Here is a 13,854-nt window from a genome sequence, read left to right on the forward strand (position 1 = left end):
GGAATCAAACTGAATTATTATGATTTATTATTTCTTTGGCGTTACAAAGAGTGCTGTATGGCCTACAGAGGCCAAATAATTGCATTTAGATATTAATGTTAAATTGTTATAACTATACCTCGTGCATAATATATTCGAAGCTTTAGCATTTCCCCCCGGACAACCCTCCCGAAGATGCCTACCTAGGGACCGATTTCGATGGTCAACCTTTTGTAAAAGGCAAGATCAGCGACCGTGGCTTTCTTGTGGTGTTTTTGCCATGCGCCATCTGTTCTCAAAAGTTAACTTTTTACCTTTGAAACCTCCATATTAAAAGATAAAATACGTGTATTCCACTGGAAAGACTTCACACTTCTCGTTCAAATTTCCCACTCCACCCAGGCAAGGTTCAAATTCACCATCCCCGGACCCTGGACAAGGACGACGGTCAAAATGCCTATGGGTTGCCCAGGGGGATGTTAAAGCTTCGAATTGATCGGTGCGTAGTTTTCTTACCAGGAACACTGAGTAAACAGTCTCTTGTCACTCTCCTGGGAATGACCTTTTGTAATAAGAACAAATTCATAACTAATTCAGGTTAGGAGGAAGCAAATTCGTCATGCTAAAAAAGACAAAAACAATTTCAGAACTGAGCCATAAATATTGCTGGCTGAGAAGAAAAAATACTACCTATCACATTTACTCGACTTGAATTGGAATCGAAATTTTTTTCATAGATCACTAACTGCTCATGCCAATAACATCATTTTTAGCTCGTCCTTTCCGAGTTTTCCATCTTTGTTCTGGTCAAAACTGTCCATTATGCTGTTCTTGTAACCTTTGAGACAACCTGGGTCCTCCATGTCCTGCAAAAAAACAAAAACAATAACAATAACAGTACCAAAACTTTCCCTCTCTGTCTCTGATTCTCTTTAATGATGAGGAGGAGCTTTCCTCCTCACGTGGGAAAATTTGAGGCGCGTCGGGGAGAGGTTTGTCGGGGTTCTGACAAAAATGTTGAGGACTAGACCCCTTGAAGACCTCTCGCAGGCTTGCGTTGCTCATAAAAAGGCCTCCTACTTTCCTGTAGACGAAGAATCGCTCGTGCTGAAACTCTCATAATAAGGACTGCAAGCTTACGTGTTGGTGGGTAGAACTTTTTGAAAACCCGTTTTTTTAATGGCTACCTACATGTCTATTTGCCTTTTTACCAGCTGTCTGTCACTCATTTGTCAAAGTGTGCTTTTAACCTCAGAATTCCGCCGTCTGAACTCAAACTTTGTCTCCTAAATTTGAACAGCATAATCGTAGCTGTCTGGAAACGTTGACGTCAAATACTTTTAGATCTTTTATATTCATGCACCATTCACTCATACACGTTACAAAAGTTTAGAGATAGAGAATAACTAAGAACGATTTTAGAAGAAAACTCATTGCCTTCTGGTCCTTATCGAGAATGTCATAAAGGAGAGCCTCCAACTCCTCGTCAGCGATGAAGCCGTTGCCATCCTACAAAAAATATAAGAACTATGATTGATCGACTGACAGATTGTACATTATTGGATACGTAATCTCGTACTCAGATCTTACCGTGTAATTGTAACTTAAATGTACAACCACTTAACCGTCTGAGTACGAGACTTCTGGATACCTTCTGATAAAATAACTAAGAATTTTCTACCTATAACCAAATCACCTTTGACATGATATTTTTTAGCCCGTTCTCTTCGGGAGAGGCAAAACCTCTTCGCCTCGTCTGACTCGCCCCGAGTTTTCTTTTAGCACTATTTAACACATACGCGCGAAGAGTGTTGGCTGCCTTCCCGTCACCCCTTCGTTGCGTCCTATTATGAATCGTTCCCATAAATCGCTTTCGCAGTTCCAAAGAGCAGGAATGAACCGGCGGAGGACTGGAGCCTCGCTAAGGACGAGGTGCACCATAGGAACACAACTCAAGGAACAAAAATAGTTACTCCTCAAGTTTTCAATGTGGCATCACGAGCATGGTACTTTGGTCTTCCAAACTGCCCCGCCATAAATTGACATGAACTATTACATAAGCGTTGTTCTATCTGCTTACCATTCTCTCTTTCGGCTTCACGGCTTCAATTTAATTGTAACAAGAACAATAATATCTAATGAGGAAAGCTAACTCACCAGGATGGTTTTCAGTGGAGCCCTCGATAATTTGCGAAACACCCAGCATGCACACTCACACGTGCAAACTTTCCCTTTAAACATGCATGTTATGTCAGCATTGTGGACCATTTTTTGGTTCTTACCTGATCATACTTGGACCATATCTCGTTAAACTTTGCTTCAGTCATGTCATCCTGAGAAAAATCCACGCAAAACCACAAATTAAACCGATACAGTTACATTGAATAATCACTCATATCAAATCTAACTTCATTTATGAAGTATTGTAAGTTATTACCCGGCCAAACTTCAGCAGAAAGTTGACTTCGACAGGAAGTATCCTGCAATAAAATTTAAAAAAAAAATTGTATATCATAAAATAAAACTTGCATTAGGCTATTTAGCCCTTTAAGTCCTAAGATACGATTGTTCACTCTCCCCCGTAGTTGCGGTACAGTTTTTGTAAATTAGTTGCGAGAATTTGGTTTTAGATCAAGATAACAACTTCTACTCGATAACTTTGAGTATTCTCATTACCTGTGTGCTGGATAGTACATGTATTAACGAGGAGAAGTTACATCATCACTTCTAAGAGTGGCATTTTTACGTATGATTTTATAAATCATGAGAATGCCCAATCATTGGTGAAGAGCAGCAGTGAGAATTTCTCCATCTACATTCGAAATAACCACATCGTGAGACAAACAGTAGGACTTTATCACCAAGGTGAATTGCTGCCGTGTTAACTTTAACTTTATTGACTTTGATACTTGTGGTCCTGACCAAACGTTGTTCGAACACATGCTGACTAACCCATATTAAAAACTACCCGCCTGAGTATCTGCATCATGCGTTTGAAACGGCTTCCTTAGGGGTGTTCAAAGCTTCCTGACCTCCGATACAAGGCGGGAAGGGGAGGGGGGGGGGGGAAAGAGAAAGGGAATACAAGTAGGACGGATACTGTATGAAGTGAAAAACCATAGTTTTCCCATAAAATTTCTCAACAACTAAAATTTAGGGTCCATTTTACTGATACCAGCCAGTAGGTACTGTTAAGTTACATATTGACTCACTTTGACATTTCCGGTAACGACAACTTTCCATCTTTATTTTTGTCAAACAAATCCAACTACAACAAAAATGTCATAAATCATAAACGTTGCGACATTCAGCCAATAAATCACTATTTTCAAAATAAAGCATCGTTGTGATATTTAAATAGCTTTATCACGTGAACCGCACAGACGAAAAATTCCATTGGTTTCCAATGCGGCGTAAATTTGGCAGGGTGGAAAAAAAAAGGGGTACGTGAGGCATGCTTCATCCTAAATGACTTTGAAAGTACAAAGAAGGGACTGCCCATATTCAAAGAGAGTGCAAAACTCGATTACCAGAACACAGCGGTCAAACGTCGATCAATCACCGTTCATGAAATTAGCCCGCACTCATCATTCCATCACGGAAATGAATGAGAGGAAATCAACCCTGATAGCAACCAACATAATAATCTATTACACACTGAAATGAAGTCCTTTGAGTAATGTTAATATAGCCATAATCAATAAAGTCATGGTGGTCAGGAGCCCATGAACATGGAAGAGGGCTCCAGTGGTTGGTCTCAAGAAAGCCTAAAATCTTAGAGTTATCATTTATGTTTATTGCATTACCATGGCCTTTTGATAATCAGTGATTCTCTGAGGATTCAGTGATTGTCCATCTCTGCCAAGTAGATCTGTTAAGAATCCCTAACGAAGAACATGAAGCCAAAAGTTTGAGTGAATACGCTTGTCTTTTGAACTTCGCCTATTCCAATCACTGGTCCTCACATCCAGAGAATCTGAATATACCCCAGAATAGTGGAGTTTATAATATATTTTTATTTGATTAACAAATAGAGAAGCCTCGACTGTTCTCTGTTCTGTTGTAAAGCACGCAGGAAGCGGTTCGAGCACGAAAGAAGTGTAGGGAGAAACACGAGACGTAGTCGAGCGTTTCTCCCCACTTCTTGAGTGCTCTAGCCGCTTCCTGCGTGCTTTACAACAGAACAGAGCACAGTTAAGGCTTCTCTATTTGTTTTATAATAAAGAATCCGTTAAATTCCCTGCGCATTACTTTCAATTTTTAAAATAAGTTTTAATTCCAAAGCGAACAACAGTATCATACAATAAGCCAATCAGAATCGTTGTTGTAATAGTTCAAATAATCTGATTGACTGTACAAGACTAAAGCTGTCAAAAATGTCAAACCATCAAAGTTCAAAAACCATCGAAGTTCACATTCTGTAATTTTTTACAAACTTAAATAGTTTGGCAGGTCGAATCTAACACTTTTGTCTGAAGTTTTTTAGTCTTTAATACAGAATGTGGAGGTGAAATGTTCAGTGAAATCCGGCCGTATTGTGGCTTACAAAAACACGTAAGTGTTTTCACATGACAAATAGTAAACAAACTGCTCAAGGCGAGTTTAACGAATGAACGACAGCCCGCTCTTTCAACCAGTGACAGCGCGCGTTATATCCGAACTTTATTATAATAATGGTTATGAGATAAGACCATATATGGTTCAGCAGCGTCTTGTTACAACCTGCTGATTACGAGCAGCGCGTGGGTGGAGCGGCGCGAGAAACGTGTTTTTGAACGAAGTCCGACATAAGTGGTACACTGGGAGAAACATGGTTAAGGCCTCTTTTGGTGATTATTGTCGGTAGGGGTGAAAAAAAAAACTCAAAACGTGCATGTCGCACCAGAGGGGTAGGAATATTTTGACGGCTCACAACTAATAGGTTTCATGAATTCATAAAATTTTTGTTCAAACCACTCGTCGAGAAATAATTGCCTACTCCTTATGACCATTTTCTCCTGTAATTTTCATTCGCCTAAAGATTAATTTTAAGAATCCGTACCTCCAACTCGTCACTCTCGATGAATCCTGAGTGATCCTGATCATAATGGTTCCACACCTTAAAAAATGGTCAGCAATGATTAGAATGATCCTTTGAACTTTCGCTGTAAATTAAGATGCTGCGTCCCTCTCGCAAACCTTAATCCTTTAAACCCCAAGAGTGATAAGCATCTAATTTCTCCCAATGGTATCAGCTCTAAATCAAATATCAATTTTATGAGAATGAGGGAAATGATCACAATATCAAAAGGCTCTCTTTAGAGAACTTAAATATTGGTGTTAGCGTGTACAGGGTTAAACAAATAAAGAAAGGTGAATTCTTTTACAAGGAAGGGAACTGTTAACTTGAAACTTAACAGAACTCATTTGATTCAACAAGATTCTCTGAGTAAAATGCGAATTCAAACAATAAATAAACTGTAGTTTAAAACCAACTTTTTTCATTTGTTTTTCAGACCTGGAAATAAGGGTATGTACAAATTATTTTGATGCTGGCTGGATTTCTATCAACTGCCTAAAATGGAGTTACAAAGGTAATTTTCAAACCTTGAAAAAGTCAACAGTAGTTAAGGTGTTCGCGTGTTGGAACTTGGCCAAGAAATTTTCCTCGGTGGGCAGGATATTAGCTAGCTGTTAAGAAAATACATAAGAAAAAAATTTCAAGTACGTCTGGACTACTCTACTGATTAAAGCTTTCAATTTACAAAGAGGTCGATTTTTTTTACTCACTAAGCCTTCCTTCTTCGAAGGCCGTGAGCACTATATTCCTGTAAACCTTCCCCCAAAACCATTCACGGTTTTTAAAATGGCAGACTATCGTGTCGACTTGTGCACCTTCGTCCACATGACCTTTCATTTTCTTTTTTTCAGAAAAGTCCTCATGAAGGACGAAGCTACTGAGAATTCAAATGAGTCTATCTGTCGTTGAACAGTACATTGTCGTGCATTTGAGATTTTCCACCTCGTGGAAGTCAGCCAAAGCAAAGAGATAGTGAACTTACTTCTTCCAAATCAAGTTTGCCATCAAAATTATCATCGTATTTCTCGAGAATTGTCTTCTTCATCTGTGCAATTTCATTCGCGTCTGGATTGCCCTGTATCAATGAGAAAAACTTCGTTATTATCTATTAAAGGACTAGAGGAAATTGTGGGAAAGCGTGATCTTTCAGATTGACGTTTTGGTCTAATTTTCTCGCCATCTGTTTGTCGTGTTTTAGTCTTTGTTTTTTCCTCGACAAAACTTAGAAATACAGTCAGACATTATTCAAGCAAAACTATTGATTGAGACAGATGTTATGACTGGCACAATATTGATATAGTAGCGCTTGATGTGGAAGGAAAATCATCAAGGATTTAACTTGGGATAGTGTCGCTGCAGAATACGAAGATCCACATACAATTTATACACGCAATTCAGTTTTTTAGCCGCAAAGTGTTATTTTAGTAAAAATATCTATCTACTTCTGTAAACTTTATACGGCTTTCAGAGTAGTGGGCCGGGAAAGTCATAAAGCCGTTAAACCGCTATTGGAGACCCTTTAAACCTATCTTTTAAGAATGAGTCAGAGGATTAAACATAATATCTCATTTACGATTTCGTTTCCGGTAAAACGAACGAGATTTGGGTCAAAAATTTATGATGATATTAGAAAATGAAAGAATGAAAGTTGTACCCCTTTGTTTTCCTTTGCCAGAGCAACGAGGAAGTCATCCAGTTCACCAGCATCGATAAAACCATTTTCTAAGATGTAAACGAAAGGGAGAGATTAAACAATGATAATACATAGTTTACATCGCCACAGAAAGCAGCAAGTTATTAAATGCGAGGAAAATGCTGTGAAGTAGGTTTATTTTAACTACACGTAGACCTAACACCGTGGTGTAGCTCATGAATTATTAATTACACAGAGGAGATCATGTGATTCACGTAGAGCTTATTCCGATATATCGCACAAGTAAGTTCTCTGGAAACTTCCGATTCTCGAGTGCACTGGTGACATGGCTGACACTTCGCATATAACGGGTGACATATTTTGAAATGTTCCCTCAATGTATAAATAAGCGATCACCAACGCTAGATTCGCGCTTCTAACAAATAATTTTGTACTGTCCGAGCATATATAAAGCTTTTGTTTTAGTTTGCGAAAAAAGCCAAATTGACACCATAATTGGTTGTGTTTACACTCGATCCTCCATGCATAAGGAGAATGACAGCTTTTATGACTCTTCATAGATTTTGTTTTTATTTGTCACTCTTTTTCATTGAGGTATTATCATAGTTCTTGTATTACTTTGAAGCTTACATCTTTATTTGTCATACGGCTCTCCGCTACTAAAGGCGTTATTATCGGAAAAAATATGGTACATCTTTTTTTCACCTGGCTTCGTATGTTAATATTTCGTATTTTTTTTACCTTTGCTGCATCTCCTAGGTGATGTTCTAGATTAATTCAAATACACTCTACATTTGACAGCTTTTTCCGAGACAGAGAAATAGCTCTGAACACATTAATCGATAATCTGCATGTCAAACGTGCGTGAATTTAAACAATTGCACACAGGCTTATCTTTAATTTCTTTTATATTGATTTGTGACAGTTCATTCTCGACAATATGAGACGTAGTTTTATCATAATTCTTCAATCTGAAAACTTGTATTCAGCTTAGGACTCAATTTTCCCCCAAAAACAACAGAAGTCGACTTTACACTTTCAAAAGATCTGGCAAATATTATATCATTAAAACGGCACTGAACTGCTCTGAAGCTAGTTTAAAGATATTTTAATTGGTTTTTAACAGTCGTGGATGTTGATGAGGCAATTCATGTCTTTTCCTTCGGCACAACCTGATAAATTAAAAATGTTCCTGTTTTGCCACGATATATTATTTATGCGTCTATGGGTGTGGTGGTGAAAACACGAAATCATAGTAAACTTCATTAGCATTAATTCCTGATATGAAAAAAGAAAGTTATTATGTACAAAGGACGCAAGTATTAGCAAATCTGAACTTTTTAAGGGTATCGTATGACTAAAATCCACATGGAAGAATCATGGATGAAAGTTAATCCTTTGTTACTCATTAAAAATTTACAACCTTTAATTCTTAAAATCATGGCTAACCTTAGCAATATCCGCTATCTGCCTGCACAGAAAACGCAATGCATTTTCAAGCCAAAACGATAAAGTGGGACTGAAGCCTGAACGAAAGGATTATCGTTTATTTGTTTTATTCAAGTTCCAAATTTTTTTCGAATTATGAGGGAATCGACAAATTAACCGCAGCGAAATGAATAATTCAAGCTCAGAAGCGTAATTATTTTTTTGTCACTTGGCCCAGTGGCGAGAAAGAAATTCTCCTCAAGTGAGGTGAACTGTTGTGCTCTAGGTTATGCTAATGATTGTCAGCACAGCGTCCCCGAGAAACAAAGATACTGAAGCACATTTGCATTAAAATAAAGTATCTATTTTACAGGGCAGAGACTGAATGGATGTACCTTAAAATTTGTTTCCTTTTTCATCGGACTTGCATATTCCTACCAATGATCAGTAACCTTTGTGTTTAATTTTCTATCTGCATTATGCCTTTATACGGTTCACGCCTCTACTCAAATCTACAGAATTTCTTTTTCTTTGAGTTGTCATTAAAGCTGATTTAAGCCTATAAATTTCGCGTCAATTTTACAGCACACGCCGTTCGTCATCTAAACAATCTGGTTTACCGACGAAAAGAGCAAAAATAATGCACTCTTGCGAGAAATGTGGGAAGAAAATCTATGCCGTGAAAAAATTCGACTGTTGGACGGCCTCGCATGCTAAACCTTCAACTGTTTGCTCTCCAAATTGATGGGCAATATTTCAAAAAAACTCACCGTCTGTATCAAATTTCTTGAAAATCTTCAGGAAATCAGCAGAAGTGATCTCTGACTTTCCTTGAAAACTCTTCACAAATGGCCCCGGAGAACTTTGATCGGCCATCTTTCCAGAAATTGGTTAAAATGAATGGTAAACACCAGCCGTTAGCGTCTTAAAACCAAGTTGCATAAATTAAGCTGCACCGTTCTTTCTTAAATGACAGTTGGCTTAATTGTATTTTTTTGTTCCAATCAACGCAGGCGTCGAAAAAGAAGCTCAGCTTTCTTCCGATTTTGAATAATTAAGCTGCATTATTTTCCTTCTTCCTCCGGTTTTAATTGGTTTTATAATCAAGCGAGCTGGATCATTATAACATTTGACCGCAATATTTATACTCATGCAAGCAGCACATACCGCCGACAGTTCTCTGAGCGTTTTCCGTCTCACCTGTGCGCCTACAAGTACCTCTACATTAACATATAGATTAGTTTTCCTACAAAGTTTCCTTTTCGCATTGGTCAATAGCCATCAGTACCTCTATATAACCAATCAATTAAAGCCACGAACTAACAATCGCACGTCGATCAATTTAACTTTCAAACCTTTATATGCGAAGTTTTTATCGAAAATAGCTGCATGTAGCAGAGCTTATCAGTCGTCGAACAGGTGCAATTTAACATGTGCATGATAATAATGAGAATATTATTGATAATAATAATAATAATAATGGGATTATGATAATAATAATAATAATCTGATTTTATCGCATGATTTCTGCTAACGAACATGTTTATAACCCCGCATAGATGGACTAAAACTTTTTCCTAGAAATCTCTGATAAACTAGGGTTGAAGGCTGGTGAAAAACCATTGTAAAAGCAATATAAAAAACCCCAATAGATACACATATATTGACAGTGTCTAAAAAAATGAAATATGTTTCTCTGTCCCACGCTCGGGACAAGAACAAAAATATCTTTGACTATTTCTTTACAGAGCTCAAAGCTTACCATCTTTCTTAGTCTATTTACAAACATGACGCTATCAATATTGCTGATCCTAGCAGGATGCAGAACGCTTGTCATATGAACTTCGTAATGCGCTCACCATAGAGTCTCTGTGGCCCAGTGGTGGAGCGCCGGAGCGCGGAATTCGGAGGTCTGGGGTTCGATTCCTCATGGGGACTCAGAATTTTTTCTTTGTCCTACGCTCGTGACAAGATGAAACAAAACTTTCACTATATTTCAAAATTGTTAACAAAACTAAAGGAAAATTAGAATCACCGATTTGACATGTTTGAAATTACTGATTCGCAGCCTATTATCTTGTATGTATGTGAAAGGATGAAAAGCCATCTAACCAAGAGATAATAAATATTTTTCTCTTGATCTTACCTAAATCAATTGAGTTGCTTATTCAGCAGCCTAGATTCCAGGTTTTATGTTGAGGAAAACACAGAAAGTATGGCCTGATCTAATAGGTTCTGTATCTCGTCTGGAAGCGAATCTCTGAGTGCGAGTATAAGTAGAAACTAATCTCGAAGAGAGATAGATTTTAGATGTCTTTGAAAAACAATACAGAAAAACAGCTCTGTAGCTCTTCAAGAAGTGAATTCTAGAGTCTAGCTCCACGAATAATGAGCAATTGTTACGCAAAGTCAGTTTCGCATGCATTCTAAAAGTCTGGTCTTAAGGCTGTCCATGATGTACTTAAAATCTAACGACGGGAACTCGCCCAGTTTATTGACGAATAAGCGAGAGATAACACAAATGTTTACCCTGTTAGACTTCACAGTAAAATTACGCCTCCAGGTCATAGCTTAACAGACAGGCTATTAGCTCATACTGGAAAATCACCTGCTTGTTACTAACATTTTACGAGGCGTACCTATATATAGGTTATATGCAGTAGTATTATATGCAACCCAGCTGAAGGGATAAATTACTTTAGACCCTATTCAGATTAAGCCAGATTAATTTTAAAATTTCCCACTTTTGACCGGTTCGAGCACGGAAAAGTCAGTTTTGCTGTTTTCATCAGATTTATTTATTTTCCGAGCAGAATTCGACAAGTCACGTAAAGATGACAAGAGGAGGAAGCGGGTGGCCAAATCACCGGTACGCTAGTAAGACCTTTATATGCGCATGCTCAAGGTGATCGTGAGGAATAAATACATTGATCCGTTTTCTAATTTGGATGGAAAATGCGAGAGGAAAAATAATTTGTTTCGATTAACTGGCGATGGTAAGAGGACTGAGTGGAAGGAATCTAACTCGGTCTGTAATCATACGAGTGATTTACAAAATCGGGAGTCCGATTTATTAATGACGAGTATGATTACAGACAGAACTGAGTTACACGACGTCCTGTTACCAATTACTATAACTGTTACAACTTCCGAACTTTGGAAATAAGGCAAAATTAAAAATGGGTAAAATACCTCCGGAAGAGACATCGTCTGAAGTGAAAAATTCCTCTATTTTGGAATTCCCCAGTTTTGTAGATATGGTTGCTATGGTTATTGTATTCAATTCTGTAATTGGTGGATCAAGCTGAGTCGATTTAGTATGATTCGCTGCCTTAACTGTCCGGTTACACTATTCGATTACAACTATACAGAATGATTGGTGAAATAAAGCAGCAAATGCACCAATCACATTTCACAGGAAACTGTAATAGTTAACATTAGCGCTGCAATTGGTGACATAATTTTTCATACAGAATTTTACAATAACAGAACAGGGCAAAGAAACAAATGTCACTCGAATAAGTGACTCTTGGCTTCGAAAGATTTCTCATCCTCCCTTCTCAAATTAGCTCTAAATATCTCGCATCAGAACTACAAAATTTCATAGTCTTTTTTATCACTCTGTCATGAGAACTCACTTCTTAGGAATAAGGAGATTGTTTTGGACTCTGAAAATACTTAGAATGTCGCGTAAAATCTCAGCCATTTTAGTCTTGAAGAAGAATTCGTGATAGTCATTAACATATAGTATCCGTGGGATTTCCGTGGAATCTTAAAGGTTTGTGGCCGACAAAGTCTTGAAAAAAATCTAAACTCTGTTTGCTATGATTTGAATTTATGATTTGAATAGCCGTATATACCCAATAAAATGCCGCTTTCTTGGGTAAATACCACAAACAGAAGAAAATCATCCATAAAGGTTGCTATCGAATAAAACGCCGCAACCAATGAGAGGAGTGCGGCGTTTATCCAGGGATTGTAACAAAAGAAATGGCAAGTACATTTAAACTCGGTTATGTTCATCATCCTTGGAAATTCTTATGACATATTGGACCTTAAAACACGTTTTTGTTTGATATAACATTTACACATAATTTACTGACATTGTTGTCAACAATCTGGGAAATATCATTTTTCGCTGACCGCCGTCCTTAAATGACAGCTGCATCGGAAACGCAAACAATTTGATAAGCGACTCGCTTTCCACCGTGCAAATACGGAGGAAGAAGTTAATTGCTGATATCCCCGAGGGGGTGGTAATAAAAACACATCGTTATTGCGGAGTCATTTATCTCTGACAAAAGAACCGGTCCGTGAACATTGTACTTAAGGTGAAGGTGAAGAACCGTTTCCAAAAGCTTTGGCTGTGTTCCTCTTGGTTGATGAATACGAAGACCCTGCGAACTGTGGGTACAACTCGGAGTAAGACTAATTAGAGGAGCAATTTCCAATTGAGTGTAGAAAGTGATCCAAGATTGCTTTGCCAGTTTCGCTTTAACTCGTCTGCTCGCGATGTAATTGGTCCAGAAACTCCCTGTAACTAATCGTATTCAAAGCTAAAAGCAGTCACGCCTTAGTCAGTCGCGTTTTCCTGCACTTCAGCCGCGCGGTTTACTCGCGTTTGCTTTCAGAGTTCTCATTGGCTCCTCGTGATTTCCTATTTTCCTTTGCTCAGCTCGGCTGTTGTAACCATTTTGGATTTTAAAATGCGCCCTAGGTGACATTATTTCGCTTCGATTGACATGCGAGGAGCGGGTGAGACAAGAGTAAAGATTGCAAAAATTCAACGAGATATAAATATATATTTAAACAATCCTCCACTGAACCACGGCGAATTCGATGACACTCATCGGATCCCACGAAACCTCAGAGTCCGCTCGGTAAAAGGGTTTTTATCTTACACAACGCTGGAAAAAAATTCTGGACTTATTGTAATCGGCTGGAGAATAACTGCCACATGGTTAAAAAAAAGATTACTTTGAAAAAAGGAAAACCAACATTGTCGAGTGGGGACCGAGAAGAGCCTGTCTACGTGGCTGGTTTCATGTAGTCGGAAAGTCTCGGTCGATTCTGTCCAACGGTACGATTCTCTACAGGCTATCCTCGTTTTAAAGGACATCTGAAAATGAAAAAACCACTAAAATGAAAATAAACTTCTGCGTACATTAGAGATAGATGTTACTCGATGTGTAATATGCTTACAATAAAGAAAAAAATGGGACCCGCTGTGAAGAACGAGCCTTTCATTGTAGGATTTCAGCCCAGATGCCATCTCTCCCACAGTGCAGTGCAGCCGAAGTACCATTGCCATCAGAAAATAACAAATAAAATAAATAAATAAATAAAGACGAAGGAGAAGAAGAAGAAGAAAAAAAAGGCTTAGTTTGGCTTTCTTTCAAAGTTGCTCTAGGCCAGTTGATACAGTAGGCTAGAAAATGCAATTTTAAAAAAGTCTAAAAATAGTGAAAAAATGAATTACTCATTTTGCACTAGCCACAACATGAATTGAGTTGACTAGCAACTTTCAGTGCGTTTTTAATTTGGATCCTCCTCCCTTTTATTGTGATATAATTCTCCTTACAATAAATTTTTTATTTTTGTGGTCATGCTGATAAATAGTCTATCACGGAACCCTTCGAAAATGAAATGATAGATGCGTTATTTCCCAAGTAATGCGTTTTTGTTTTACTGCGGTTTTATTGTGTTGTGTTTTGTTTCAAAACTTAAAGCTCGA

General features: G+C 38.0%; 1 protein-coding gene across 1 annotated transcript; it reads right to left on the minus strand.

Moving 5' to 3' along the window:
- Window positions 1-10: 10 nt before the first annotated feature.
- Window positions 11-9,195, minus strand: LOC131798011 (calbindin-like). The gene is made up of 11 exons (XM_059115675.2): window positions 8,891-9,195; window positions 6,693-6,760; window positions 6,021-6,113; window positions 5,566-5,649; window positions 5,021-5,077; window positions 3,786-3,863; window positions 3,192-3,247; window positions 2,417-2,459; window positions 2,262-2,312; window positions 1,417-1,488; window positions 11-845 (listed from the first exon to the last, which is right to left on the minus strand). Exons 1-11 carry the CDS (start codon window positions 8,994-8,996, stop codon window positions 729-731), a joined length of 825 nt encoding a protein of 274 aa, XP_058971658.1. The 5' UTR covers window positions 8,997-9,195; the 3' UTR covers window positions 11-728.
- Window positions 9,196-13,854: the final 4,659 nt, after the last annotated feature.

Source organism: Pocillopora verrucosa, chromosome 3 (genome assembly GCF_036669915.1).
Source record: "Pocillopora verrucosa isolate sample1 chromosome 3, ASM3666991v2, whole genome shotgun sequence".
Taxonomy (NCBI): domain Eukaryota; kingdom Metazoa; phylum Cnidaria; class Anthozoa; order Scleractinia; family Pocilloporidae; genus Pocillopora; species Pocillopora verrucosa.